Consider the following 26,559-nt stretch of genomic DNA (forward strand, 5'->3'; position numbering starts at 1 on the left):
CTCTCGGTGGCAGTGGTGGCAGCAGTGGCAGTGGTGGCAGCAGCGGCGGTGGGCGACGCGGATTGGCGTCTCGAGCTCCGAACAACCCTCACAGTCAGCCTGCAGCACCACCACCACCAACAACAGGCACGGACAGAGAATGCGTATAGGTATTATTCACTTGTACTCTGTACGTGTGCGTCTATACTGTATATCATACACACGCGCGTATAAGCCATCCCACACTCCCGGTCATCTCGGTGCGCGGTAATGAGATGAAAATGTTTAGTTTTAACGTGAAAAAAATGAAGCGTTTTTGTGGTCTGTGGCAACATCGTGTTTATGGTTCCATGTATTTATTTTTTCATTTTTTTTCTATTTGGGGATTGGCTAAGAAAAAAACATCTTTTTGCAGCTCTCATGCTCACATTGCTTGGCTAGGACAACCATTTTTGTTGGTTCTCCGATTTATTTTCTAAATGTATTTTTTTATCGTCTCACAGCGTTCTGCGTATTCAATATTTTGTTTAGTTTCTCAGTCTCTTTCTGTATCTCTTCTTCCTCAACACGTCTTCTATAGTTTCAGACAATTTGCTGTTAAACATAGCCCCCCCCCCGCCCCCGTTCCAATGTATTATTCACTATCATACGATTTAGTTGCATTATTGAGTGGTGACACGCATATCATAATTTCTCTCCGTGAATTTCAATGTTTACAGTTCGTCTAAAATTGGCTACCTCCCAACCCATATTTTTAATGTTAACTACTGTATCTGGGTTTTCCCTGGCATTATCTGCGCCTTCTGACCAAGTTGAATTGTAACAAACATCGCACCAGTCTGTGGTCACTTCCTGTTTTTAATGTGTTGAGGACAGGGACGTTTGACAATCTGGGTTTCGCAAGATAAGATTGAGAATAGCTCATTTCTAATTTCACCATTTGGGCTCCACACCACTCTCCTAGATGCCTTTTTAAAAATCATTATCCTCATATCCTTGCTGGATGCAAACTTGACACTCACCTCTCATTTCTCACCGCAATGGCATACTTAAGAATAACCCTCAGCTCAATGCACCTGCTACCTACCTTTGCATTTATATCATTGACTATAATGTCTGAATGCGTTTTATCCTCACTCTGAAATTGATTCGTTTTTCATTACATTCATATTCTGCGTTAGTCCCTTATCGCGTGTATATAAATCATTCACGAAGACCACTGGAAACAGAAACACGGAAACTGTATCGGCCTAAAACCACATGAGCAAGCTTGGTTTAGGAAAGGGTTGTCTGCCATCCACCACATCTTTATACTATAAATCTGAATCTGGGAAAATATAAATGGGTATTAAATACCAATTTGCCTATCCTTCTGTAAACTATTAAAAGGCATGAATCAGTGGAAATTGATGTAGCCACGCAAGCTTTTACGAAGAAAATTCTAAATAAAAAATATATTTATTATTATTACCCATTTACAAGAACCGGAATAACTACCGTTTATTTCATGATATGTGCAGAAAAATACATGTGAAAAGGCGAGTCATACTAACAGACACACTTTCTCCAAATGAAGTCACAACAATAGCAGGTGTTTTCTGAAAATCAAATTAGAACTATTAAGGCATAAACATAGATTGATAAAAAAATATATATATTGTCCATCTCAGAGGTTATTATGATAGTCATAATGGTAATATATTGAAGTTGAAAGGCTTTTTTAAAAAAAGGCCGCAAATATGGGCTCAAAATAAATTACTAGAAATCACATACAATTTCGTGACAAAATTAAAGATGTCTGGTGGAGGGGCACAATTGGAAAACAGATTAAAGCATGCGCACCCGCTGGCAATTATTTATAATGGACCAGGATCAAAATCATCTTGAAATAAAGAGGTGGACAACAATAGGCTAGATCGCTTTAGAAAAACGAACTTACGAATGAAAAGGACCATACCAATGCATCTGAAGGGGAACGTTTATAAACAATCTATATTACCTGCTAAGGCAAATTAATCAGATACATTAACAACAAAATCTGACAGGTATGCAAACAAGGGTGGCAAGGTACATGCTTGTCATTACACTGGGGCACAAAAACACCAACACGGAGATCAGAGAGCATACACAAGTTAGAGACATCGTATTGACTGAAGAAAAGTGGACATGAGCGGAACACATCAGCTGAAGAGAGAACGTACCACAAAGATGAGTGATTAAAGCAGCACGTGTGTGGGCGCAAGATGGATTGTTGTATCGCAGGCTCATAGAACATGGCAACATCCTGAGAAGGCCTTTTTTCAAATTTGGAGTGCGTGCAGTGAATCATTCTCAAGTTGGAGAAACTGAGGCCATAAGATAAGCATACTATAACATTAAAGTTGTACCTTACAGCTTTACCTTAGACGATCTATTTAAAAAAAATTAACTGCACAAACTGCCATTAGCCAAAAGTTAAATACATTTTGTATTTAAAATTCTGTTATTAGAGTACAGTGAAAGCACAGGCCACTTGCGTGCCAATTGTACGGAGAATTCGCAGCTGAATAAAATTACACACCAGGATGTATAAAATAACCATTTTACTCTCAGCTACATGGTGATTTTTTTTCCTCTCTCCAGATTACAGGATGATCCATTAATAGATACTCCACCAACCTCTACACTATTGAAATATTTTTTTTTAAACTCCCTAAAATATATAGCCATCACTTTTCCAATATTCAAACATTTGTTGAGAAAACTCATTAGACACGTGTGTGGGGCATCTATAAACGGATCACCCTTTATGGCAATACCCATGCACAACATTGTGATACGTACACAATTCTAAAGGTTTGATGCTGTGCAGTATGTCAAATATGAAATGGCGTATCCTTATTGTCACGCTAATACTACAATTCAACCCCAGTTTACATTGTTTGAGATGACAGCATACTAATAATAGCCTACTTAGCGTTTTCAACAAATGACATAAACTTGAGCATTTAACTGTAATGTCACACTGCACGGTATTAAGAAAGGGCACCATGTCTTGTAGACATTACACATCCCATAAGATGATTTCTGCACTTAATAAAGTGGCAACTTCACTGAAAATGTATACAAAATGTAGACTTATATGGAGAAAATGCAGCTCCTATTTTACGTAATGAATATTGTCGACCATTGGGCAGGTGCACGTTGGATGTGTTGTACCTTATTACAGAGAACTCTACATGTGCTTGCACGGCACAAAGTGAGCATCAACTCTTGTTCTCATAAAGTAGCATTCGACTCTTTTTTTGCTATCACGCCAACACAAGAACCCCCAGTGTCCCATCAATTATAAACGCTAGCTTGGAATGTTTACTTAGCAACACCAATTGATTAAAGTGTTTTATATATAGATATATAATGAACATGTTAATAACGCCAGTAAAACAATGCTCTCACTAACCTCTCTCCTGTGGGGCATGGCAGGTACCACCGCAGGGGTCCAATTCGCAACACCCATTTCAAAGGTGATAAATAACATTGCTGTAATTAGCACTTTACTAATATAGGTCACAATGATATTCACCCACCATGACATTTACTGGCTTTGAGATTTTACATTTTGACTTAAACTTTCGTGACTGCAGGGATTCATATTCTTGCTTCTTTCGGTAAAGTCACGTAGGTAGAAAACAAAATAAAATTAAGAATAAATTGAAAATAATAAAAGCAAAAAAACCCACGACGTTTCGATCGCGACACAAGCGGTCTTCGTCAGGCGGAGAGAAAAGAGGGGGCAAAAGCCTCCAAATGCAACTGCTTATAAGGGTTTCCAAAGTGAGTGGGCGAGGGACGAGAGTTGCGAGGAGATGATCTGTGCGGCGTAAACACTGGAGTGGAGCATAATGCAGTGCTTCGCACCCTGCACAATGAAGCTGGCCACCCTTGTATCCCCGAGTTTGATTCTCAATCACGCCTCGCATTGGTGGCGCGTGATATCTAAACCGGTTCTGCAGCCTCCCCCCCCCCAATTGGCAACCAACTTCACCAACCCACACTGATCACAGTAGTCAAGTATCAGTTTAACACGTAGGCTTTCGCGACCAATATTATTCATAATCAACGTTTTTGGGTTTAGATCGCGTTATTTATAAATGTGTCGTAACCCCATTGTGGCGAATTGCCCGATAATGCTGGATGCAATTACCACCGAAACGTCGTACTCAAAAATTGTAAATGTTGTGGTTTCACGCTTCAACACACCTGTGGGCTAAAGCAGTGAACTATTTGTTTTTTGTCAACGTGACACTTATTACTTAGATTGGCCGTGTCGGGTAGTGAAGGGTTACGACACATTTATAAATAACGCGATCTAAACCCAAAAACGTTGATTATGAGTAGTCAAGTATGTTCACACAATTTCCATGAGCAACACAGCATGGAGAGGCCTTCATCCAGTAGTGAATTATTCACACAGGACTGGAAGTGTTGAATATACAGTACAATTATCACAAAATATGGAACATTTTATTTCAGCTTTATGAATTGGTGGCATTCCAATCATCGATGTACGGAACATAAAATAAAACACAATGAAATGTTTACGGGTGTCCTTGAAATGGCTTAGCTTGGCCCTGAAAGTGAATATTCGCAGGTGTATGGCACAATGACTGGCAGCTTAGTATGCTGACGGTAAGGAGGAAGAGAGCTTGCACACAAATGTAAAGACTTAACACGTGGGCGTGAAATGTCATGGTAGTTTGTCTGAAAACTTGTAAAAGTGATGTTTCATAATGAATATTACATTGCAAATAAATTGACAAACATAGAGATTAGAATAATTGACACATTTACACTTTATGAAGGCGATTTGCCATTGCCAGGTTGGGACCGTGGAAAGAACTAAACTTGTATGAGACAGATAAAAACGAGACTACAATAAACTTGATGCTAAAAATATGGGAAATTATCAATACTTAAATCGAACCCTCAATTGTTACATACGTTAAATTATACGACTGTCACCATTAATGCAACCCCCTGGCGCAGCAGTTGAAACTAGTGCAAGTTGTTTTTAATCTCGCCCCCCTCCTACCCACTTCCCTCTGTCCACCAAGCAGTACCGTATAAGAAAAACGGGAACAGGGACTCCCCAGTTATACTCAGTTTTTTTCGGTAAAGTCCCGTAGGTAATTTTTTTATAAAATATATGAAAACTAAATTAAATCACGATGTTTCGGACGCAACACATGATGACGGACGCTTGTGTTGCGCCCGAAACGTCGTGATTTAATTTAGTTGTTTTTATTTTTTTACCTACGTGACTTTACCGAAAAAAACAAAGAGTATGAATCCTTGCAGTCACGAAAGCTTCAAATCTAGAACTCCGCAGTTAGTTGATCGGCAAGTCACGTGTGGTGGGGGTAACTGGTGAGTACTCCCACCTCATCCATCATGGAAGAGTAGGCCAAATACACTCTCGAGGGGCTCTCTAGGGCTCCCTCTAGAGGACATTCCATCAGCAGTGGCGTGTGCAAGAAAATGCAGATCCATACCTTTACCATTCATGGACCTATACTACAATTTTACAACATACTTCCGAAACACTTGTGCCATACAATAAAAAAAAAATCGGTCTGTATTAATCTTCTTACATGGGCTAATGTATCACAATCTATAGAATGTGTTCAGTGACAGTGGTTTCTAAAAAGAAAACTGGATTAATATTTTTTTTATCCGTGAAAATTTTCTGTAAAAGTTATACCAAGAAATTTCCCGCCCGGGGTATTTCCCCATCTTTGTTGGAATATGTCACAAATATTGCGGGAGTCAAAATACAAAGGCTTTTTAAATTATATCCATGATGCGAGATAGAAATACACATTTCATTTAGTGTGAATTCAATATTTGCTATATTGATTCCAAATTGTTAGTAATTGTACTTCATTTGTTGTATTATTACATAAATTAAACTGATGGATAGACATCTATTATATTTGTATTAATGTGATTACATCCAGTTTCTGCTTCAGCCTTACAATTGTAATTTCCTCAGATATATATTTACTATTTGAGAAGTATTCGTACGTCAACCCTTTTTTTATTATAGAGATATAATTTGGCACAAATTATTGTAAGTGACTGATCTAAATTATAATGATCTTCTGAAAGGACTAAATACTAATTTGGCATAAACGCAATCGAGCCTATGCTCGATTGTAACGGCCCTGATGTTGATTGGTTTCACACGTATGATGGGTCAGACTGAAATTCTGCACAATGCTTTACATTTCATGTTAAACGCCTGTAAACACACGATCCTCACCAGCAGTAAACTAAGTCATTCACCTTCAATGAAGTGACACGAAAGCCAATAAACAGAGGACATATCACGAGTGGTTGTTAGTATGCATACCTCCGGGTTAGCATGGTTGGCTACATACGGCGCGAAAGAAGTTCAACATATTATTTGGGTCTTTCGGTAAAGCCACGTAGATACGTTCAAAGAAAATAACAAAAAACTACGACGTTTCGATCGCAACACAAGCGGTCGTCTTCAAGAAAAGACCCTTTGCGATCGAAACGTCGTCGTTTTTTCTTCTTCCTGAAGACGACCGCTTGTGTTGCGATCGAAACGTCGTAGTTTTTTGTTATTTTCTTTGAACCTATCTACGTGACCCCAAAAATATGAATTCCTGCAGTCACGAAAGCTTTTAAGTCAATATTCAAGTTCAACGTACATACATTAATAAACACAACAGTCGTAAATATTTATAATCGGTGACATTTCAGGCAAAGATCTGTCTTCATAGTGCACGATTGTTATGCATACAATGTTTGTAAGCAAGTGGAATGCGTGATAACCTATTCACAGAAACAAATCATGCAAGTATGTAGTGACCACCTTTATCACCACAAATGCTTAATGCAATCACATAAAATAACACTGTTCATGCACTTTCACAATTAAAGTAATCATTACACTAGGCTAGCAACCACAAATACACTTGTGTACGCATCATACAAGAGGGTTTCATTAGAAGACAAAAAAAATATTCTCCTACATAGCTTACATACTCTGTTGGGGAGAGTGCTGTTAGTGAGCACCTATTAAGGTCGGTACGGCGATAAAAGGGGTGATGCGGTCACCATGGTGCATGATGGGATGATGTGGGCAACAACACACCCAGGCACCTTTATTTCCAAAGTGCTGATGTTTACACATCTCAATATTTTAGGCCTAGTCACTTAGGGGGGCCCAAGACCAGTGCAGAGATTCACCACTGAAAATATTGATTTTTTTGGGTTAGATCGCATTCCAAGACACCAGTCACAATGTGTTATTAAACCTGCGACCACCTAATACAGACAATTTGTAAAGTTTGTCAAGTAAATAGAACATGCCAAATTCGTGACTAGTACAGCACACCGGCGTGTTGGAGAGCAATTCCACAACATTTACAAACTGAGTAACGACGTTTCGCCAGTTATTACAACTAGCTTCATCAGGCGACAGGTGGTGGCGGGTTTAGCGACACATTTATATTTACGCAATCTAACCCAAAATACCTATATTATGGATAATATTGGTCGTGAAAGCCATTGTGTTATATTCACCACTGATGTTAGCCATGGTCAGGAATGGAACTCGGATCAGTGTGTTTGTAGAGCAGTGTACCAACAACTGCACTTCCGCTCTAACAGTTATGACATGCATACACATACACATTTAGGCCATCGCAGTATGCACTCTCCTTAATGGGGAGAAGATCTATTTTTAAGTTTATTAAATGTTCACTTTTTTCCTTTGGTCTTCACCACCCCTGTGAGCAGGTTTGGCAAAATGGTGGCCCCGCGGCAATGCCTCTGCAATGATTGCCGGCGCCTCGCCCTCCGTCTCACCAGCCTTCGGGACACACAACCGCAAAGAGCTCATGGCCAACGCGCGCAGATTCCACAACAAGTACAGGCATTCCAAGACACCAGTCACAAAATATGACATTCGTTGGCATTTAGTTTCACTCCAAGCCAAAAGTGCCTTTCGGTACAGTAATATGGAAAACTGTGGGGGAAAAAAACATTAAAGCGAAGTTTTATTTGTGCACACGTAATACTCACACGGGCACCGGACGGTGCTCAAAGTATTGCAAGTCTGAAACCATTCGTGGAAATTCCAAGTTCTTTTGGCAGAGACTCATCTATCCATCGATGTTAAGACTATGATTAGGCGAGAAACTACTTTTGGGTTAGAATGTTGCCAAGTGAGGAGGAGAGAGCTATTTGACACCGCTGAAAAGTTAATATTGACACTTGGTTGCATGAGAGCTGGTCGGCTTTGCAACAAAACAGTAGGAGCAGACCTTCATTTAGTCTGGGTCTGTCTGAGTTGTCGATCCAGAAAATATGACCACACCGGGCACACCACATCCAATATACCTCTTGGTATGGCAATGGTTATGAGGCATGTGCCTTTTCCAGCCGATCAGTGACATGGAAAATATCCAGTGAGAAATTGAGCCCTCAGTAGGAGCCATGATGGGCGAGTATCGACAAAGTTGGCTGGGTCATGTGAGAAGACAAGACGCAGGATATGTTGCCCAAGTAGTACAATATCGAGTGGGGCCGTTCCATGATTTCAGACGTACACTTAAGCATTTCAAAGACATGTCGGTAGTCAATAGGATGATCATGAAGTGCTTTGCACATGGGCAGAGTATGTCAGGGAGAAAACATTTTTGTTGGCAAACGAGACATTGTCTTACATTACCAGTGTCAGATGCACTCAGATGGCCAGACTTCTTCACCTACGCTTGGATGGTGATGGTGCAATTAGTTCTGTCCGTATGAAACTAGCAAATGATTCCATAAATAAGCTATGTTTTCTAAAACCGTAGATAATTACCTTTAAAATTATACCTGATACTTATTATTTGGAAGATTATTTGAGGTTGCCCAATTTCTAGCGCTCCCCAGTGGCTACGAGACAAAGACTAGGAAGAAGACCCAGAAAAAAAGTGATTCAGGATGCTGAACGACATGAAGAAGTTTGGTGGAAGATTTGACGTTGTCCAGGACAAGACTGCTTGGAGATAAAGGACAAAAACTATCAACCCAAACTAATGGGACAAAAGTATAAAAAAATATATTTATCTATAGAACAACCATCATTATCTTTCTACCAAATTATGCTATGTCAACCAGGCAGTGATCAATTTATTTGCCCCTTTAGGGATGATGGGCTAAGTTGAGCCTGTTGGGGATTTGCACTTGTATTTCACAACTAGGAAGATTGCCATTAGACCAGTTGAGCTAAATCTCTTGGGACTTTTGCTATGTAAGCTGATACACATTCACATTTTCATTGCACCCTGCCGCTTCAACCATATCTCAACAAGACTCTCATTCCTCAAGAATAATGCCCCAATTACACTCCCGTTACAGTAAATTTGTAAAAGTATCAACGCTATTAAGCATTTATGGGGATAAAAAAAACGTGGTTTAGTTAGCATTAAAACATTTATTTATTAAAAATACTATTGAAGAAAACTATTAAAAGACTTCTCTCAAAATTGCCATAATCCATGTGTAACCCCCCCCCCCTCCCCACAACGATCAATTTCACTTTTTCCTAAATTACGGCGAACTGTTGTCAAACGTGAGCCAAAATAGATGCAAGATTCATAACATTTCGCCGGCTCTTACCTTATGAATTTCACTTTCATTTTTTCTTCTCCAGTATCCCACAAATACTGGAAAGTCCCCGGCGTCTGCACAATTCTCCGGCAAAGCCTTGCACGTGGTACACACCCCAAATGAGAATAGCACTCACATTCACACAAGGTTTTTATGGATAGGGCTGCCCCTGGCATGGAGCCCAACTCAAGGCAATGTGGCAAGCCAATCGGCTGTGGCCGGCAGAGAAGAGGAATTGTGGGTAGTGATGCAAGCAACTGTAATGGCTGAGGAATGCTTCAGCAACATCAAAAAAGGTCGTGGAACTTTTTTGCGGGGCAAGAGGAAACAGGCTCAGCATACATAGTTGCACGTGTGCAACGCATTTATAGCATCACGAGACAAAACTACCAAGCGATTGAGAGAAGTTGCTTTTTCACGATATGTGCTTAATGTGTGTATGACTGTGGGTAAAAAAAATGTGTTTTTATACTGCAAGTGGAAATGTATGAAAATGTCATGTTCACAGCTTATAACTGCCATACATTAAAATGTATTCCCTACAGACTGAATAAGGTATTTCACCATCATGAAGCTGAAAATGGGATTATTTACGCTCGACTGCGCATATGCGTAATGTATACGTCAAACGTACTTGTAATGCTTCTAAACTACTGTAATGGCAAAGCTAATACAATACTACATTTTGTTTAGATAATGTGATTATGCAACTGATTATTTCTATTTTTTGCTCTAACAAATTGCCATGTAATGTAATGTGCACCCAAACTGAGTTGCACATCGATAATTGGTTCTTTACCCTTCTATCTGGCAACAAAACTGACACCTTTTTGCAAGGAGTCATGTTTGCATAGACCGCAATACCTGCAGTCATAAATACAAACAAAAGACATAACTCTGATAATGTGCCAGATAGAAGGGTAAAGAACCAATTATCATATTTTTACTGGCAAATGAGGTCCCCATAGTGAGTTGCACATCATCAAGTTCCTCCCAAATTCATTTGCATTAAAAAAAAATTTGTCGGAGCAAAATCCGTTGCTCAAAAATCAGCCAACTGGAGACCGAAACAAATCTGCCAGTAGAACCCTTTTTCCGGCTTGACATCCCCTTCCAGGAAGCTGCGTTCTTTCAAGCTCCTGCCTGGCTTTCAGTTGGGGTTTAAATCCAACCCCTCTGCCCCAAACAGTAGTGGGCGGTCGGTCGTTTGGGCAGGCGAGGTGTCAAAAGAGCCAAACGAACTCGCAGCAAATCGGCAGACCCCCTAGCAAAAAAACGTAGCAAACAAAAATCTGCCCTCGGAGACAAGCTAAATGTGACAAGACATCTGAAGCCCTCCTCCCCCCGCCTTGCTGTGTGTGGTCTCAACTCCCTCCTTGCCGACAGGTTAGCCTCTCACTGGGGCCACACCCACAGGCTCCAACACGCTGATACTTCAGCGGCGGCAGCAGCAGCAGCAACAGAAGCAGCAACGCAGGGAGGGGTCGGCCAGAGGTGCATGGCGGGGCTACACTGCCAAGGTAAGATGACATCCCTCCCCCCACCACCTCTCACCACCACTAAAGAGTGGGCGCGCTTCGTTTGACCATTACGGTTTTTTTCTAGGCAGGACTGAGGAAGTCCGCTTTACCGGTCACTCCAAAATTCCACAAAGTTACTGGTTGTAAAACTAAAAAGTTTGGCCCTTTCCCATTCTCGCGACGGAATGATTTGGAAGAAGCGTTAAAACATGGCGGCGGCATACTTGTGAGTTAAGAGTGCCACTGAAGTTTCAGGCGTGTGTGTTCATACACGTGCTCGCTTATGCAACTATGGGTGCTTTTTTTTTCTTCCAAGTACTAAAAAAAAAGATGCAATGAAACTCTAGCCCATGCCGTCAATGTTGTCAGCACAAGTTAAGGAAACACAATGGAATGTTTTGAAAAAGAAATTAAAAATGTTCTAAATACAAAAATATATTATGGTTCTGCATAACATGGAACTGTTGTGCAATGCTACTGTGACTTTTTTGCACCGCCGATAAGCACAAACGTTCTCAAGTATGGCTGAGCGCCTGATCCGCTGTACAGTCAGCCACAGTTTCCTCTCCCAATGTGGGGTTTTTTTCTGTTTCTTCATTTTGGCACGCCTCATGGGAGGGCCTTTGCTGACATGCACAGGAACCCACATAATACACCCTATAAGGCAGTTTTGCCCTTGGCAGGAGAGAGAAACAATGCATTTAAACTGGTGTGAGCCGGTGGCAGAGTGGCCAAGAGACCGCATTGGAAAGCCCCAGCCAGAAGCCCTCTCCTCGCATCATTCCTCCGACATGGGTCACCTTTTGATGGAACACACCCAGGGCTTGATTTCTCATGGACTATTTTTCTGGGCTCCCCAACTCTCGAGACCTCGGCAGGGGGGAAATATGTTTCGGAGCTCAGCCACACACAGCTCTGGCTAAAATTAAGCCCTGGGCAACCTTAACCACTGGAGCCATCTCACTGTATTGCCCTCCTGCTCCCTGCTACTCATAGCTAAAATCAAGGGACCACAGATTATTTTGTGGTTTGAGTGTCATGGCTATAATTGAGCATGGTCAAATGTGACCCATACGTGTCAACATATCAAATACTCTTTGAATGTATAGACTGCATATATAAATAACATAAAAGTGACAATGGCTTCAATTTCCATTGAAAACATTTAAACAGGCTAATGTTTCTATAGTGAGTAGCTGGAGTCTGTATTTTTCCAGGGTGCAGGTCATCATCAGCCAAGATCAATCCACTACTGGATGAAGGTCTCCAATAATCTGTCACCATCTGTTATGGTCTCAAGATGTAACAAACCCTCTAGTTCCTGCAAACAATTTGAGCATGTTCACTCCTTTGTCTGCCACACCATCATTAGTCTCGACCACCGGCCATCATCCCTTCTCGCAACGTGTACTGCCTTTTCTAAAGTCAATACAATGTCCGGAACTTGTTTTTGTCCTCCAATCCATGTGTTTCTCTTTAAGTATCTCGCTGTAATTCCAAGTGTGTACATCTCCGTGTTTTTTTTTTGCCCAGGTGCAGGTACAAGAGTAAAATTAATAGGGTCTAGGATGCCAATTAATTTGATGTGGCAGCAATGACATCTGAGCATCTAGGACTACTTGTATTTTCCATTCCCAAAGAGCATTGATTGCGGGCATACAAACCAGCAGTCATATATATTTCCCAAAAATTGCGCTTCAATGGCAACATGCCCCGTTTGAACTAAAGTGCGTTATACACTGCAGAGTATGTAAATAAAAAAAATACGTGTGTACAATAGTATAGCTAAGTGGCACAGCAGTTCAAGCAACTGGAACGTTATGATTTCAATTCCCTGTTGGAAATGTACTTGGCACATCATCCCTCTGGAGTTGATTAATCAAGCACTATGTGGTGGGAGGTCCTATGGATAAACTTACCTCTGCCAAAGGAATGTGGAAATTTCACAAAAGTTCAAAGCTTTCAACAGGAGATAAGTACCACCCCATACCTATTCAAGCCAGAACACCACATTCAAACTTGAAACCACATTTCGAAAAGTATGTGTGTTAAATGCAATTCATGGCATTTAACACACATACAGGTTGAACACAAGTGAGGCGGCTGGGAATATGAACACTTGTAGCAGCAAGCTGCAGCCCACCAGCCTATAGTTATCACATGGCCTGCAGCCCATAAAATGTTGCACCTTTTCAAGTAGTGTTAGCAAACACCTATTAAACACAGCACACTGGGACACGGCAGTGCCATCACCCATAGCACAGCCACCCTTACCTCGCTAGCACTTGCCGTGCAGAGAGCGCTAAGCTTTCACATTCGTACATACTGTATATGTAATTGTATACAAATTCCACAATGAATCCACGTATTAACTTGTCACTCTGAGCATGAAATAAACTGAACGTGTAGAGTTGGTCGGGCGATTGGTTTCTCAACCACATCCCATGAATCCACACAACCATATTGCTCCAGGTGCAACGAGCTGGATAGATGCCCTGCAGCGCATTCCCCCTTGGCCTGATGCTGCCACCGCTGCCGCCGCCACCACCACCACTTCCACCACCGTCGCACTGCCCACAGCCACCGATGCTGTTGGTGTGAGGAAGGATGGCTCGCACCACCGATCAGAAGTATTTTTCTCCCATCGCCATGTCCAGGTGAGCTCCCACCCACTGTTCGCAAGCGCCATTTAATTGACTGCACACGTTTTTGCGGTTGTGCTGTACAGTTCCCCCGATGCGTTTTCTAGTTGTATTGCACGTCGTTGTACACGAAGTCTGACGTTTTGTTCCATGCTCTGGGAGCTTATTCAGGATTCAGACATCATGCAAAACACATATGACAGCATTCCTAAATATACTGTATCCATGTATGTATGTAGAACTTATTTTGCACCTTACGTAGCCAAACCATGCTAATCAGAGGTGCATATATGACTCTTGAATATACAGTAAAATCATAGAGATAAAAACCCACATTCAAATTTCGAGGTTCAAATATCATGAAAAAGATCGTCTTGGTAGAGTATTAATACTGTACAGTATTCATGTTACATGAAATAGAATGTGTGGTATAAGGAATCGTTAACGCTTTTCTCAGTAACGCCAGGACAATGCAGGATGAGCACATTTGGGAATGTAGCTGTGTTAGTGGGAGAATAATCATTTAATGGGAATTTGAATCATGTGCTTACCCTTTATTTACCTCTGTCCCCATGATGCATGCTTAGATGGGTGTCTTCCATCTATCCAGAGCCTTGTTCTCCTTACTTACAAACTGTGGGCAGACGATCATTTTCCTATTTTACAAATTGCTTCCTACCACAGAATGAATTTACAAATGCTGCACATTGTTTTGCTAGATAACATGATGCAGTGCCAAAATGAGTATTTACGTGAAACTGCACACAGTGTGGTCAACAAGTTGATTTGTTGTTGGAGGACCGAGTTATTTATTACTTTTGTGCCTGTGAAGATGAAGTCAATTTAATGTGTTTCCATCAAGTGATGGTTATGAATGTGCTCACTCACAATGCGAATGTTGCAAATCCACAACGTGTTACAAGTCACAAGCAAGCCTGGGATACCTCAAAGGACACATACAGATATAAGAACATCATTTGAAGATATATGTTGTAACAAAAACAAACAACACACGTGGACTTCCATTTGATGTTGATTGAGGAGATATCAATCAATTGACAAATGCAATGTCGTATTGACGCGTAAGGGGAAGGCCGATGATGAAATAGCCAAATATGAGACGTCGTGATTAGAAGTAGGATAATTATGAGATTGAAATGATTGTCGGTGCACAGGAATCTACTCATTTGCATCAGCAGGATGCCTTTGTCCAGCAGTTGATTGAGAATGACTGCTCATGATGGTGCAATATTTTCTGCAAGTTTACTTTATGCACAGCACACGTGCACCTAAAGCAAACCTACGCACAACATTCAAATACATTACACTGGTCACATTTTATTTGTGCTCCTACAATGTTGGACCATGCTTGAGAGTTCGTTTCACATAATTGAGATATTTAAAATGCAACCTCTATGAGTAAACGATAATGCATTGAAATAAAGATGTATTTTTGTAGCCGGGCAGTGGTGGTACACACCTATAACCCAGTGGTGTGGCGACGAGGGTTGGTGAATTACACAAAGGTTGTGAAGCTTGCCAGGCGAAGGCGGTACAACAAATGTGGACTCCACCTGTTCGGTCTGTATGAGATATAAAGGGTTTCTCCCCTCGCACACGAGGGTTTCTCTGGGTGCCCCAGTTTCCTCCCAGATGTAACACCTCAATGCAGTATTCCCTCATTATTTGTGAGGGATACGTTCATACATAAGCGTTTAAATATCTGAAAATTATCTCATCACTTTCTCACCTCATATTCTCTCGCATCACATCCTTTCACATCACTCTATCTCTCTCAACATTTTATCTCTCTCAAACACTGTATCTCTCTCTCATTGCAGTCGTGTAGAGGTCCATAATGCGATTCGCGGGGAGCTAAAATCGCGGATAGTAAGTTTGTGAAGAGGGATGGAATACTGTACTGTATATAGAAGGCCGCAGATCTTGGGCAACGGTTGGCACCAGCCCACTGCCTGGCTGCCTTCTCCTTGTCTGTGGTTCCTCCTCGTTCCTCTTTGAGTCATTCTCTCTCTCTCTCTACGAGAGTGAGCGAATACCGTGCAGCACGTTACAAAGTTGAAATTATTATTTCCGTTATATCAGTAATAACTTAAAAATAGCTTTCCATTTTCAGCTGTATCGAGCGGTATAATTGAAAGTATTTGTTCTTTTTAAATGTGAATTAACAATAATAGCGAAATTAAGGAAGAGATAAAATAATTATATATAGGGACATAAAGAAGAGAACATAGTGAAATAAAAAAACAGTACTGTACGGTATTAATGGGAGTTAACACTTGTTAAAATAGTTGAGAAAGCACAGTTAAAAGCACACTTTAAAGATGGAAAAAAAAACAATAACTTTGACCTACAGAGCAAACCCCCCATGAAAAAAGGATAGCGCTGACAATGGTTATAAAACGTCATTATTTTTCATTTAGAAAAGTAAGCAGAAAAAAAACCGAAATAAGATTGTGCATGCTGTACTCGAATGGTGCCATAGGAGGAATAGCTGAAGCCCTCACGAGACCTCGACACTTGCATTTTAGCTTCTGAACTTATTGCTGCCATGTGCAAGATTTGCACAGAACACAATTCATTAGTCAACAATTAAGAATAGAAAAACACGTGCAGCTTACATTTAAGCAACAAATGTATTATATAAGTACTTGGCATACGGAAAAATGTAGTTGAGAAGTCTAGAGATTGAATTTAAATTTAAAAAATTAGACGGCGTGTACTGTAATTGTGAATCATTTGAAAAACCGAGAGGAGCCTATCATCAAATGATCAAAAAAACCATAAAAGACTCAGATTAAACATTACAATAACACAAACAGCTAAAAATACGGAACACTAAATGCAAAAAACCTAAAAATGCAATTCCGAAATTTTTAAAGGCAGCCGAAAACCATTACACAAACCTGAAAATAAATGTGCGGAACAAACACCCAGAAACATAAATTAAAACAACAAACAAAATCAACAAAATATGTTCAATTATTGAGTAAAACATCGAGGTCGTTATATAAAAGAGGGCTTAAGAACGTTTACATGAAGACAAAGTTCTCTCATATAGCCTGTAATAGACTGGTGGGGCAAATGCTGTCAGCGAGCACCTATGAAGGCTGGCACGGTACACGAAGGGGTAGGTGGTCAACACCACGCCGGGCAGCCTTTGTCTCCCTAGTGGCGATATTTAACACCATCGCACTAGCTGCTCATTTGAGGCCGAGTTGACCTAGGGGATGATCAGGACCTGTTCAAATAATCGTCACTGGTGTTGGCCGTGAGCGGGAGTCGAACTCGGAGTATATTTTTGGACGATTTGTTTGCCTTTGTACTTTGTACAAACTGTCGTGGTTTTGTTTTATTGTTTGCTGTTGGTGTATGAAACGTTCTTACCCGCCTCTTACAGGATATCTGTTAAACAAAAAAGGAGCTTTACAGCTCATCGGATTTCTCCAGTATAAATACTCTGCTGTTGTAGTGCAACACACACACACCACAAAGATCCCCCTGTATAGCCTGAACAGACTGTTCGGCCAAGTGCTGTTAGCGAGCACCTATGAAGGCCGGAACGGTACACGAGGGGGTGGGTGGCCAGCGCCACGCCCGACCGCCTTTGTCTCCCTAGTGGCAATGTTTCCACGCCGCACCAGGTACTCGTTTGAGGCTGAGTCGACCTAGGGGAGGCCCGGGACCAGTTCAGATAATCGTCACTGGTGTTGGCCGTGAGCAGGGTTCATAGCGCAGTGTAGCGCTAACCACTACACTACCACTCCCCTCACACACACCACACACACACCACACACACACCACCTACACACCACCTACATCCCACACACACACCACCTACACACCACACACCCCCATCTACACCACTATCCACACACACCCCTCCTACACCACCACACACACACACCACCTACACTACACACACACACATCACCTAAAACACACACATAACAACAACCGCTATTCACCTCTAAGTGGCGGTGACGTCACCACGACGCTTGTGCCAGGCTATGTGCACGTTGAGGCCACGTGAAGTGTCGAACGCCCGCTGGCAGGTCACGGGGCAGACCCAGGTGCCACGGGTCGACTGACTGAGATGACTGGCTGATGCACCACCTGTACCCCCTACAGTGCCAACCGGTTGTGCTTTAGCCACCCGGTGCTCCGCTCGTTGTTGTGAGCGTCGCTCCTCCACCCTCCGTTGTTGGAGGGCGACAGTAGCGTCCTTCACGAGCCTCCTCCACAGAAGCCGATCTTGACAACGCTGGTACCAGTCATTGGTAAGTCCACTCAGCTCCACATCCTCATGTACCACATCACTCCATCTCTTCTCTAGCCCGTGCCGCACCCGTTTGGCCCCTCTATCCGGCCGAACAAAAGCTGTTTAGTCATGCGGTGGCTGGGCATGCGGGCTACGTGACCCAGCCAACGCAGCCTTGCCTGCCGGAGGAGCTCCCGATGGGACTTTGTCCAGATCTTTCAAGGATATGTGAGCTCCTCACACAATCCAGCCTGGTTAAACCCAGGATGGATCGTAGGCAGGCCAGCCTAAATGTTTCTAACTGGCGAAGATGTTCCATTAGGGGGGGTTCACGTTTCGCAAGCGTAGAGAAGGGAGGGAATGACTGTGGCCGAGAAGACCTGAAGCTTCGTGCGGCGCGACAGACCAGGTAGCTTCCACACAGCGTTACGCAACCGATGAAAAGATAATACCGCTCGACTGATTCAGTGAGACCTCTGCTGTCAAACCGGAGCCGGTCATGAGCACACTGGCCAGGTATGGGAAACTCTCCACTCTCTCCACACTTGCCCTATCACCAATTTGGAGTTGTGGGGGTGGAGTGTCCGATGGTATAAAATACCCAGGCAGGTGCTTAGTTTTGGTGGGGCTGATGGTAAGTCCCCACCTCTTAGTGCTCCAGGTTCAGCAGCAGCGCCTCCAACTCCTCCTCTGAGTGAGCAGCAATTACCAGATAATCGGCATACATAACATGGTTGAGCAATAGGGAGCCATCCCTTGACCGCACCCGGGCATCAATCAGCCTCCCATTATATCTGTACCAGATGGAAATTCCTTGGGTACAGCTATTGCAGGCCTCACGAACTACGTGGTCCAAATAGATGTTAAATAATGTGGGAGCCAGAGAACATCCCTGTCGCACCCCAAGGTGTACAGCGAATGGCTCCGACTCCCGGCCAAGTAGTTTTACCCGGGCCCACTCACCATCATTAAGGCCCTTAATGATCGTGAGCAGAGGGTCAGGGACTCCGAAAGCACGAAGAACAATCCAGAGCCCAGGCCTACTGATGGTATCATCGGCCTTGACCAGGTTAATAAAACAGAGATGTAGGTCTTGTTGGAATTCCCTACACCTCTGCTGTAGCAGACGGACATAAAATATGGCATCCGTGCAGGACCGCCCTTTCCTGAAACCACATTGAGGCTCCACAAGCCTCTCCTCAGCGTGCCTAGCAAGGCCATGTTGAATAATCCTTGCCAGGACCTTTCCCGGGCAGTCTGTACGCAAACGCCACCCTTTCTCAGCATTTCACTTGGGAGATCATCTCTGCCCGGTGCCTTTCCTGGTCTCAGACTCTGGATCGCCTGTAGTACTTCCTCAACAGATGGCACCTCAGCCAGCCACTCACAGGGGGTGAGTTCTTCAAATATTTGAGGCACCGCAGCCTCCGCAGGGTCGTCCCCACTTTGTCCCACGATGTTTCCCATTGAGGGATTTCCCCTCCCCCAGGACTTCACAGAAATGCTCAGCAAATCTGCAAACCTGTTCCTGGGGGTCAGAGATTGAATCACCGTTTTCCCCTAATTATGGTAATAGGTGTGGTGATGCAGGTTACTTTTTTGATGGCGTTAAATAGGGATTTGTGATCGGGGGCCATTGAGGCAGACTCCATCTCCACAGCAACCCCCGCGACCACCACCCATCCTTGCAGCGCCTCACAGCTCTCCGAACCTCCGAGCGAAGGTTGCGGTAAGCCTCCTCATTCTCTGACGTGGGATGCTGTAGATGATTAGAGTGGGCCTGTTGCTTTTTCTCAACTATCCTGAATACCTCTTCTGTCAGCCAGGGTCTCTGGGGAGGTTTGGAACGTGTACCCAAAGCAGCCATTGCAGCTGCATGAGTCACAGTCATAAACCTCGCCCATTTACCCTCGACATCTGGAGGAGTGGAGGATGATGCCAATCCCAGCCGCAAGCGATGATGAAATTCTCGCTTGCAACTTTCATCAGCTAGCTGAAACCAGGCCACCTTACGTTGGAATGGGGTCTTGGGTGTACACCCACCACCGGAGTGGAAGAATGGCAGGCGCATCTTACAGATGACAAATCGATGGTTAGAGGGCAGATCGGCTCTACGGTAGGTCCTGGTGTCAAGGACATGGGCCCGCATCCGCTGATCCATCACTATGTAGTCCAGCAGATGTTCTTGCCTGGACCCGGCATGCATCCATGATGTTGTATGGATGCGCCGATGCCTGAACAGCGTGTTGGTAATTACAAGCCCATGGGCTGCACAAAAATCTAACAGCCTCCTACCGTTGTTATTGAGCTGATTTGGCCCATGTCTAGCAATCACTCCAGACCAGGTGCCAGCATCATGACCAACTCGGGCATTGAAGTCACCCAACAAGATGACTCTATCCCGAGGGGCCACTTTAGCCAGCACCTGTGACAGGAGGCCATAGAAGGCATCTGGCTCATCGGCCTTGCCTACATCCCTCCACGGATGTTCGTCTTCGGTGAGGGCATAAGTAACCACAACCACCACTGCTCGCCTCCGGTTGATGGGAAGGTGCGCCCAAAGTATCCTGGGGCTTACAGCTTCCCACACCTACCGCCACGCTTCCACGCCCCCTTCAATCTTTTGTTCAGAAGAAGAGCCACTCCCTGTTATTTGGTAGTCTCCTGCCCCGAGTAGAGGACTGTCCACCTCCTGAATGCCACAGAGATCCAAGCGGTACCAGTCCAGCTCCCGACAGAGGAGTGGCAGCCTCTCCTCCGCAGTGCGTGTTCGAACATTCCATGTGGCCATCCGTAGTGCTGTTAGCGAGCACCAATGAAGGCCGGAATGGTACACGAGGGGGTGGGTGGCCAGCACCACGCCCGACCGCCTTTGTCTCCCCAGTGGCGATGTTTACACACTGCACCAGGTACTAATTTCAGGCTGAGTCGACCTAGGGGAGGCCCAGGACCGGTTCAGATAATCGTCACTGGTGTTGGCCGTGAGAGGGAATCGAACCCGGGTCGCCAGGGTCATAGCGCAGCGCGCTAACCGCTACACCACCGCTCCCCACACACACAATCCACACCACCGACACCAAACACACACACCACGTACAGCACACATACACCACCCACACACCACCTACACCACCCACACACCATCTGCACCACCCATGCACCACCTACACCGCACGCACACACCACCTACACCGCACGCACACACCACCTACACCACACGCACACACCACCAACACCGCATCCACACACCACCTACACACCACCGACACCACACATACACACCCCACCTGCACTACAAACCTACACACACATCACCTACACCACCCACACACACACCACCCACACACACCACCTACACCACCCACACACACCACCTACACCACCCACACACACCACCTATAAACCACCTACACCACACACACCACCTACACCACAAATCACTACACACACCGCCTACTCCACACACACACGCCACCACCACACACACACCACCTACACCACACACACACACTACACACCCCTACCACCTACACACCACCTACACCACACACATTACCTACCTCACACACACACCACCCACACACCACACACACCACCTAAACCACCTACACCACACACACACCACCTACACCACCTCCACTAAACCTACACCACACACCACCTACACTACACACACACCACCTACACACCTACACCACCAACACCACACGCACACCACACACACCACCCAAACCCACCCCACACACACACCACCTACACCACCCACACACCACCTACACCACCCACACACCACCTACACTACACACACCACCCACACACACCTACACCACACACACACCACCCACACACCACACTACACCCACACACCACACACATCACCCACACCACACACACCTACACCACACACACACCACCCACACACCACCCACACACACCCACCCACACACCACACACATCACCCACACCACACCCACACACACCACCCACACACCACACAAACACCACCCACACACACCCACCCACACACCACACACATCACCCACACCACACCACACACACACCACCCACACACCACCCACACACACCCACCCACACACCACACACATCACCCACACCACACCCACACACACCACACACACACCACACAACCCACAGGAGGAGAAGGGGGGGAGACCACTCCACCACCACCGCCCCTCCTCCTCCTCTGCCATTCCCCGCCCCCCACCGCCTCTCGCCCTCCCGCACTCCGCCGCTCTCGCTACCGAGGTTCGCACGCTTTGTAACCACTGCGGGGCAACCCACCACACCCCCCTGTCTCTTCCCGGCGCCTTGTAAGAACCCCCAGGTAAATAGAGAATATATAAAAATATAAAGGAAGGGACAAAAAAAGGCTTCTCCGGGAGGGGACGGTGAAGACGTTGAGAGAGAGAGAGGCAAAGTTGGGGGGTGTGTGGGAGGAGGAGGAGGGCAAAGCGAGACGAGAGAATTACCACAGGGACAGAGAGAAAATACGAGGAGGTGGTGTTGGTGTGGAGGAGAGGAAGACGTGGACAGGAGAGGGGGAGACACAGAGGAGAGACAGGAGGAGACACAGGAGAGGAGAGAGACTCCCCGCCTTGAGCTGCTGCTGCTGCTTCACTGCCACGGCCTGGACGCCGCGGCGCTCGCGTTTGTGTGTAGCCGCTTCACTCATTCCCCTCCTCCTCCTTCTTCCCCTCCTCCTTCCCCTCCTTCTTCTCCTCCTTCCCCACCCCACCACCACCTTCTCCTCTGCCCCCCACACACACACACATCCCCCCCCACACACACACCATCTCAAGCACTGCCCGTGGCAGTGCTCGAGGACGCCACGCTAGGAGGTGGTTGCATTCGATAAGAGACGTGCAAGGAATGAGAGGACGGTACGGAGAGCTGATGATGATGATGCTTCTGCTGATGATGATGATGCTGCTGATGGTATCGTCACCATCGTCGGTGATGATGTTGGTGGAGGCGGGCGTCGTTACGAGGGGGGTGGGGGGGCGTTGGTGGCGGACGGGGAAGAAGGTGGAGACTACGTGCGGTTGCTGGTGGTGGTGGATTTTTTCCCTCTTTAATTATTATTATTATTACTACTCGTATTAGCAAAACGCATTTGCGGCCGATTTCATTGTCGTTGTTGTTTTGTAATCGCCCAACATTGCTGTTGTTGTAGTTGACGATCGCAAAGTCGTTGTCCGCCGCAAGCAAATCGCGGCCTCCTCGTCGAGGCCTCGGGGCCCGCGGCGCCTCGACTCGCGATTCGCGTAAATCATCGCGCACCTCCTGGTTCGCGTGCCTTTAGGGGGTTCGTGTCGGCAAAAAGTGCAGTTTTAGAAGACGTCGATTGCCTCTGTAGCCTCGGTGAGAACCCGTTTCGTGTGTGTTTTTTTAATCGACGGGGAATTGTCAAAATGAACGATTTGTGCGGGGAGGCGGCGAAGGGGTTTTGTGTTTTTGGCGCGGGGCCTGGTGAAGGCCTCGTCGCTTTAGTCGCGATTAGAAGAGATTTAATGACCGACGGGGGGTGTTAAGGTAACGGCGATATTCAACAACGGAGCAGCAGAGTGCAAATGGACGACTTTTTAAATTATTAATGAATCAACTGAAGGTGGTTGGGTTTTATTATTGAACGCGTTTCTTTAAAGCAGCGACACCCTGCGTCCGAGGCCTACGCTGGAGGTCGCACTCGTGTCGACTTGAGACTCTTTTGTGTTTGCTACGTTCTGTTATTTTTTTTTACTGCATCTGCTAATTGCATTGAAGATTGTTATTCTTTTCTAGTGAGGCGATCAAAGTCATCTGTTCGTGACGGGTATTGCAGGAGGCGTGCTGGTAGCGATACGTACATGGTTTATTCTGCTGTAATGTTTAGTACTGTACCGTGGAGCAACATATATGTAGCATTGGCAGGAAGTGCATTAAATGTGTTTCGTTTGCTTAGTCCTGGACACACGTGTTTTAAATGCTGCGTTGACGTGTTGCACTACTTGAGTATGTACTGTGTTGTATACATGGTATAGGACGTTCATGGTTTCCGATAGCAAACGTGCACAGATCAATATCCTAATTCAGCACCGGCCTATAACATAAACTGCTGTATGCAAATGTTTCGGGCAATAACCCTTTAGAATAAAGGGCGATATATTAAATGTACACTTTAAAGGAAAGAACTCGTTCCCCTTAGTCGACCTCGTTGCCTAAAACGTGTAGCCCCTTGTAGCTTTCTGCTGGCTGGCAGGGTGGTGACTCAAGTAATATTTAGATTAATGTCTTAGCGAGTGTTTAAATTTATTGTAAAAATGTGGTCTGTAGTAGTTGGAGACGATTCTACAATGTGCTCTTGCAGTGTACAATTTAGTTTTGAGTACACTGCATTATGCAACCTGCAATTAGTTTGTGATACCAAGTCAACTGAACTATCGAGGCGTGCCTTTGTACGCGACATCTCAACAAGGGTTTTAAAAAAAAAATCCAAGTTTATACAATTCGGATGCGTGCAGGAAGCGTAGTTGAAGTCACTGGTTCCAGATGGGCCGTGGTGGAGAGATGTTATCTCCCCAGCCTGGTACGCAAGAAGTCATAGGTTCCATCCCGACCCTAACGCCTGTATATTTTGGAGTTTGCAAGTTCTCCCCGTGGTCGCGTGGATTTTTCTCCAGGTCCACCGGTTTTCCCTCCACATTTTGAAACAACATGCGTTGAGAGTACTGTATTTGGCTGTTATGCATTTTTTCCCGGCATAATAAACCACTTAGTTGAACTATCATTTGTGGCAAAGAAACTTCTGAAGAAAAAGCTATATAGCTCAGTGGGCCTTACCTGGTTAAATAAATGTTTAGTCTGTTTACAATAACGTATTCATCTCCACTCGTGTTTCTCTCCCACTTTGCCAAACCCTTGCTGCCCTCCCCCCCAACACCTGAAAACGTGATATAGATGGCGGGGTTCCTGGGGGACTTTGGCCTAGAGAATGGGTCCCGGCTGTCGGTGCCGGAGCAGGTCGGGTTGATGGCTGCCAGCGCTTACCAACCAGAGAACGGAGACTTTGGTCTAATGCCACCTCCGCCATCGCTGCTTCAGCAACATCACCAACACCAGCCACAGCCACAGACTCCACTTGGGAAAAAGGCTCGCACTCCTAAGAAGTCTACATCTCCCACAGCCACACCCAAGCAAGTGGTCACCCTTCTTTTTTAAATCCTTTATATTAAGTTCACTTGCTTGCTTGCGCGCTTACGACCGTGCAAATCTTTCTGTCGTTTTTTAACCCACTTCCCGTGATCCAATCGAGCTGACATTTTCCACACAGACTCGTTGTGCGTGACAATTTTCGTGAAAATTTTTCTCTAAATTGTACACTTTTTAGGAAAAAAAAAATGATATTTAATTACCAATTGCTTAATGGTGGCAGGCAATCATCTGACCCATAGGTGGCAGCCATCTCAAACCAGAGGATGAGAGGACTCCAGCCGCCACGCATATAAAGGATTTATAGTGAAAAACTTTTTTTTTACGGGTTAATTTATTTGTGTATATGCCCTTGATGGGTTTACTGTATTTGGCTCGAAAAAAATGTGACTTACAAAGAGATACTGGACCTCCATGGCGATTCTTTGTGACAGCTTAGAATTGATTTCGTTTTCAATTAAAAGTGTGCTTTACATTGCGAGGTATTTGGCAAGAAGCTCTTCAAAATAATGAGTGATTCGTGTAATTGATCAGCTGGCTATGTAGCCATGACTTTTGTCAAAGTTCTGTTCAAATTACGGGTGCGAAAGGGTAATTTGGGAAACCTAAATTCAGATTAACCCAAATATAATTGAATAAGGGCAGTGCAAATATATTAATTAAGATGCTGATTGTATTCTACCTTGAATCTTTAAGTAGAAAATACATAAGGCATTAATTTCCAGGAAGTAAATAGAAGCCATGGTCTTGCCAATGCAATATGCCACAAGGTATGAGCTGGGTTTGTTATTTGTTAACCAGAAAGCGAGGCCGTCCTGCTGGTACCACCAAAGCTGCGGGCTTTAGGACAAGCACAGGACGCCCACCTGGCACCACCAAGGCAGCAGGCTACAGAACCAGCACTGGACGCCCACCTGGCACCACCAAGGCTGCCGGATACAGGACCAGCCCTGGACGACCTCCGCATCATCACTTGGTACATGTTGCCATATTCATCTAGCTATGAATAATCTAGAGTCAAACTATCCTGGTTGTAGATGAGCCATGCTCATTTTCAGCTTTTACACACACACACTGGTGTAATTAGTTACGTTTCTTGTCTGGGAGTCCGTGCATCAGTTGGCAAGTAAACGGATTACCTTAAGCTATTAAAACAGATTATACATTCAACGTCTTCAACCCAATTCTACATAGGTAAACAATACATTTGTTCAAAAAGCATAATTGTACATGTTTCATACCAACTGGGACACTTGACTGT

The 26,559-nt window shown here is 44.6% G+C and overlaps 1 protein-coding gene across 1 annotated transcript; it reads left to right on the top strand.

Annotated features, from left to right (window-relative positions):
• Positions 1-26,227, top strand: LOC133345575 (uncharacterized). Its single transcript, XM_061556479.1, has 6 exons — positions 1-149; positions 3,442-3,482; positions 7,789-7,918; positions 11,035-11,168; positions 13,641-13,825; positions 25,047-26,227. The coding sequence occupies exons 3-6, from the start codon at positions 7,827-7,829 to the stop codon at positions 25,305-25,307; spliced, it is 672 nt and encodes a 223-aa protein (XP_061412463.1). The 5' UTR covers positions 1-149; positions 3,442-3,482; positions 7,789-7,826; the 3' UTR covers positions 25,308-26,227.
• Positions 26,228-26,559: the final 332 nt, after the last annotated feature.

The sequence above is a fragment of the Lethenteron reissneri genome, chromosome 22 (genome assembly GCF_015708825.2).
Source record: "Lethenteron reissneri isolate LAM-NWPU_2019-01 chromosome 22, ASM1570882v1, whole genome shotgun sequence".
Taxonomy (NCBI): domain Eukaryota; kingdom Metazoa; phylum Chordata; class Hyperoartia; order Petromyzontiformes; family Petromyzontidae; genus Lethenteron; species Lethenteron reissneri.

What these genes read in the sequence shown, in the direction of transcription:
- LOC133345575 (XM_061556479.1), top strand. Translation starts at nt 7,827, where the DNA reads ATGATTGCCGGCGCCTCGCCCTCCGTCTCACCAGCCTTCGGGACACAC. An exon ending in GGCGGGGCTACACTGCCAAG is followed by an intron (nt 11,169 to 13,640) that starts GTAAGATGACAT and finishes ATATTGCTCCAG; the next exon opens with GTGCAACGAGCTGGATAGAT. An exon ending in TCTCCCATCGCCATGTCCAG is followed by an intron (nt 13,826 to 25,046) that starts GTGAGCTCCCAC and finishes AACGTGATATAG; the next exon opens with ATGGCGGGGTTCCTGGGGGA.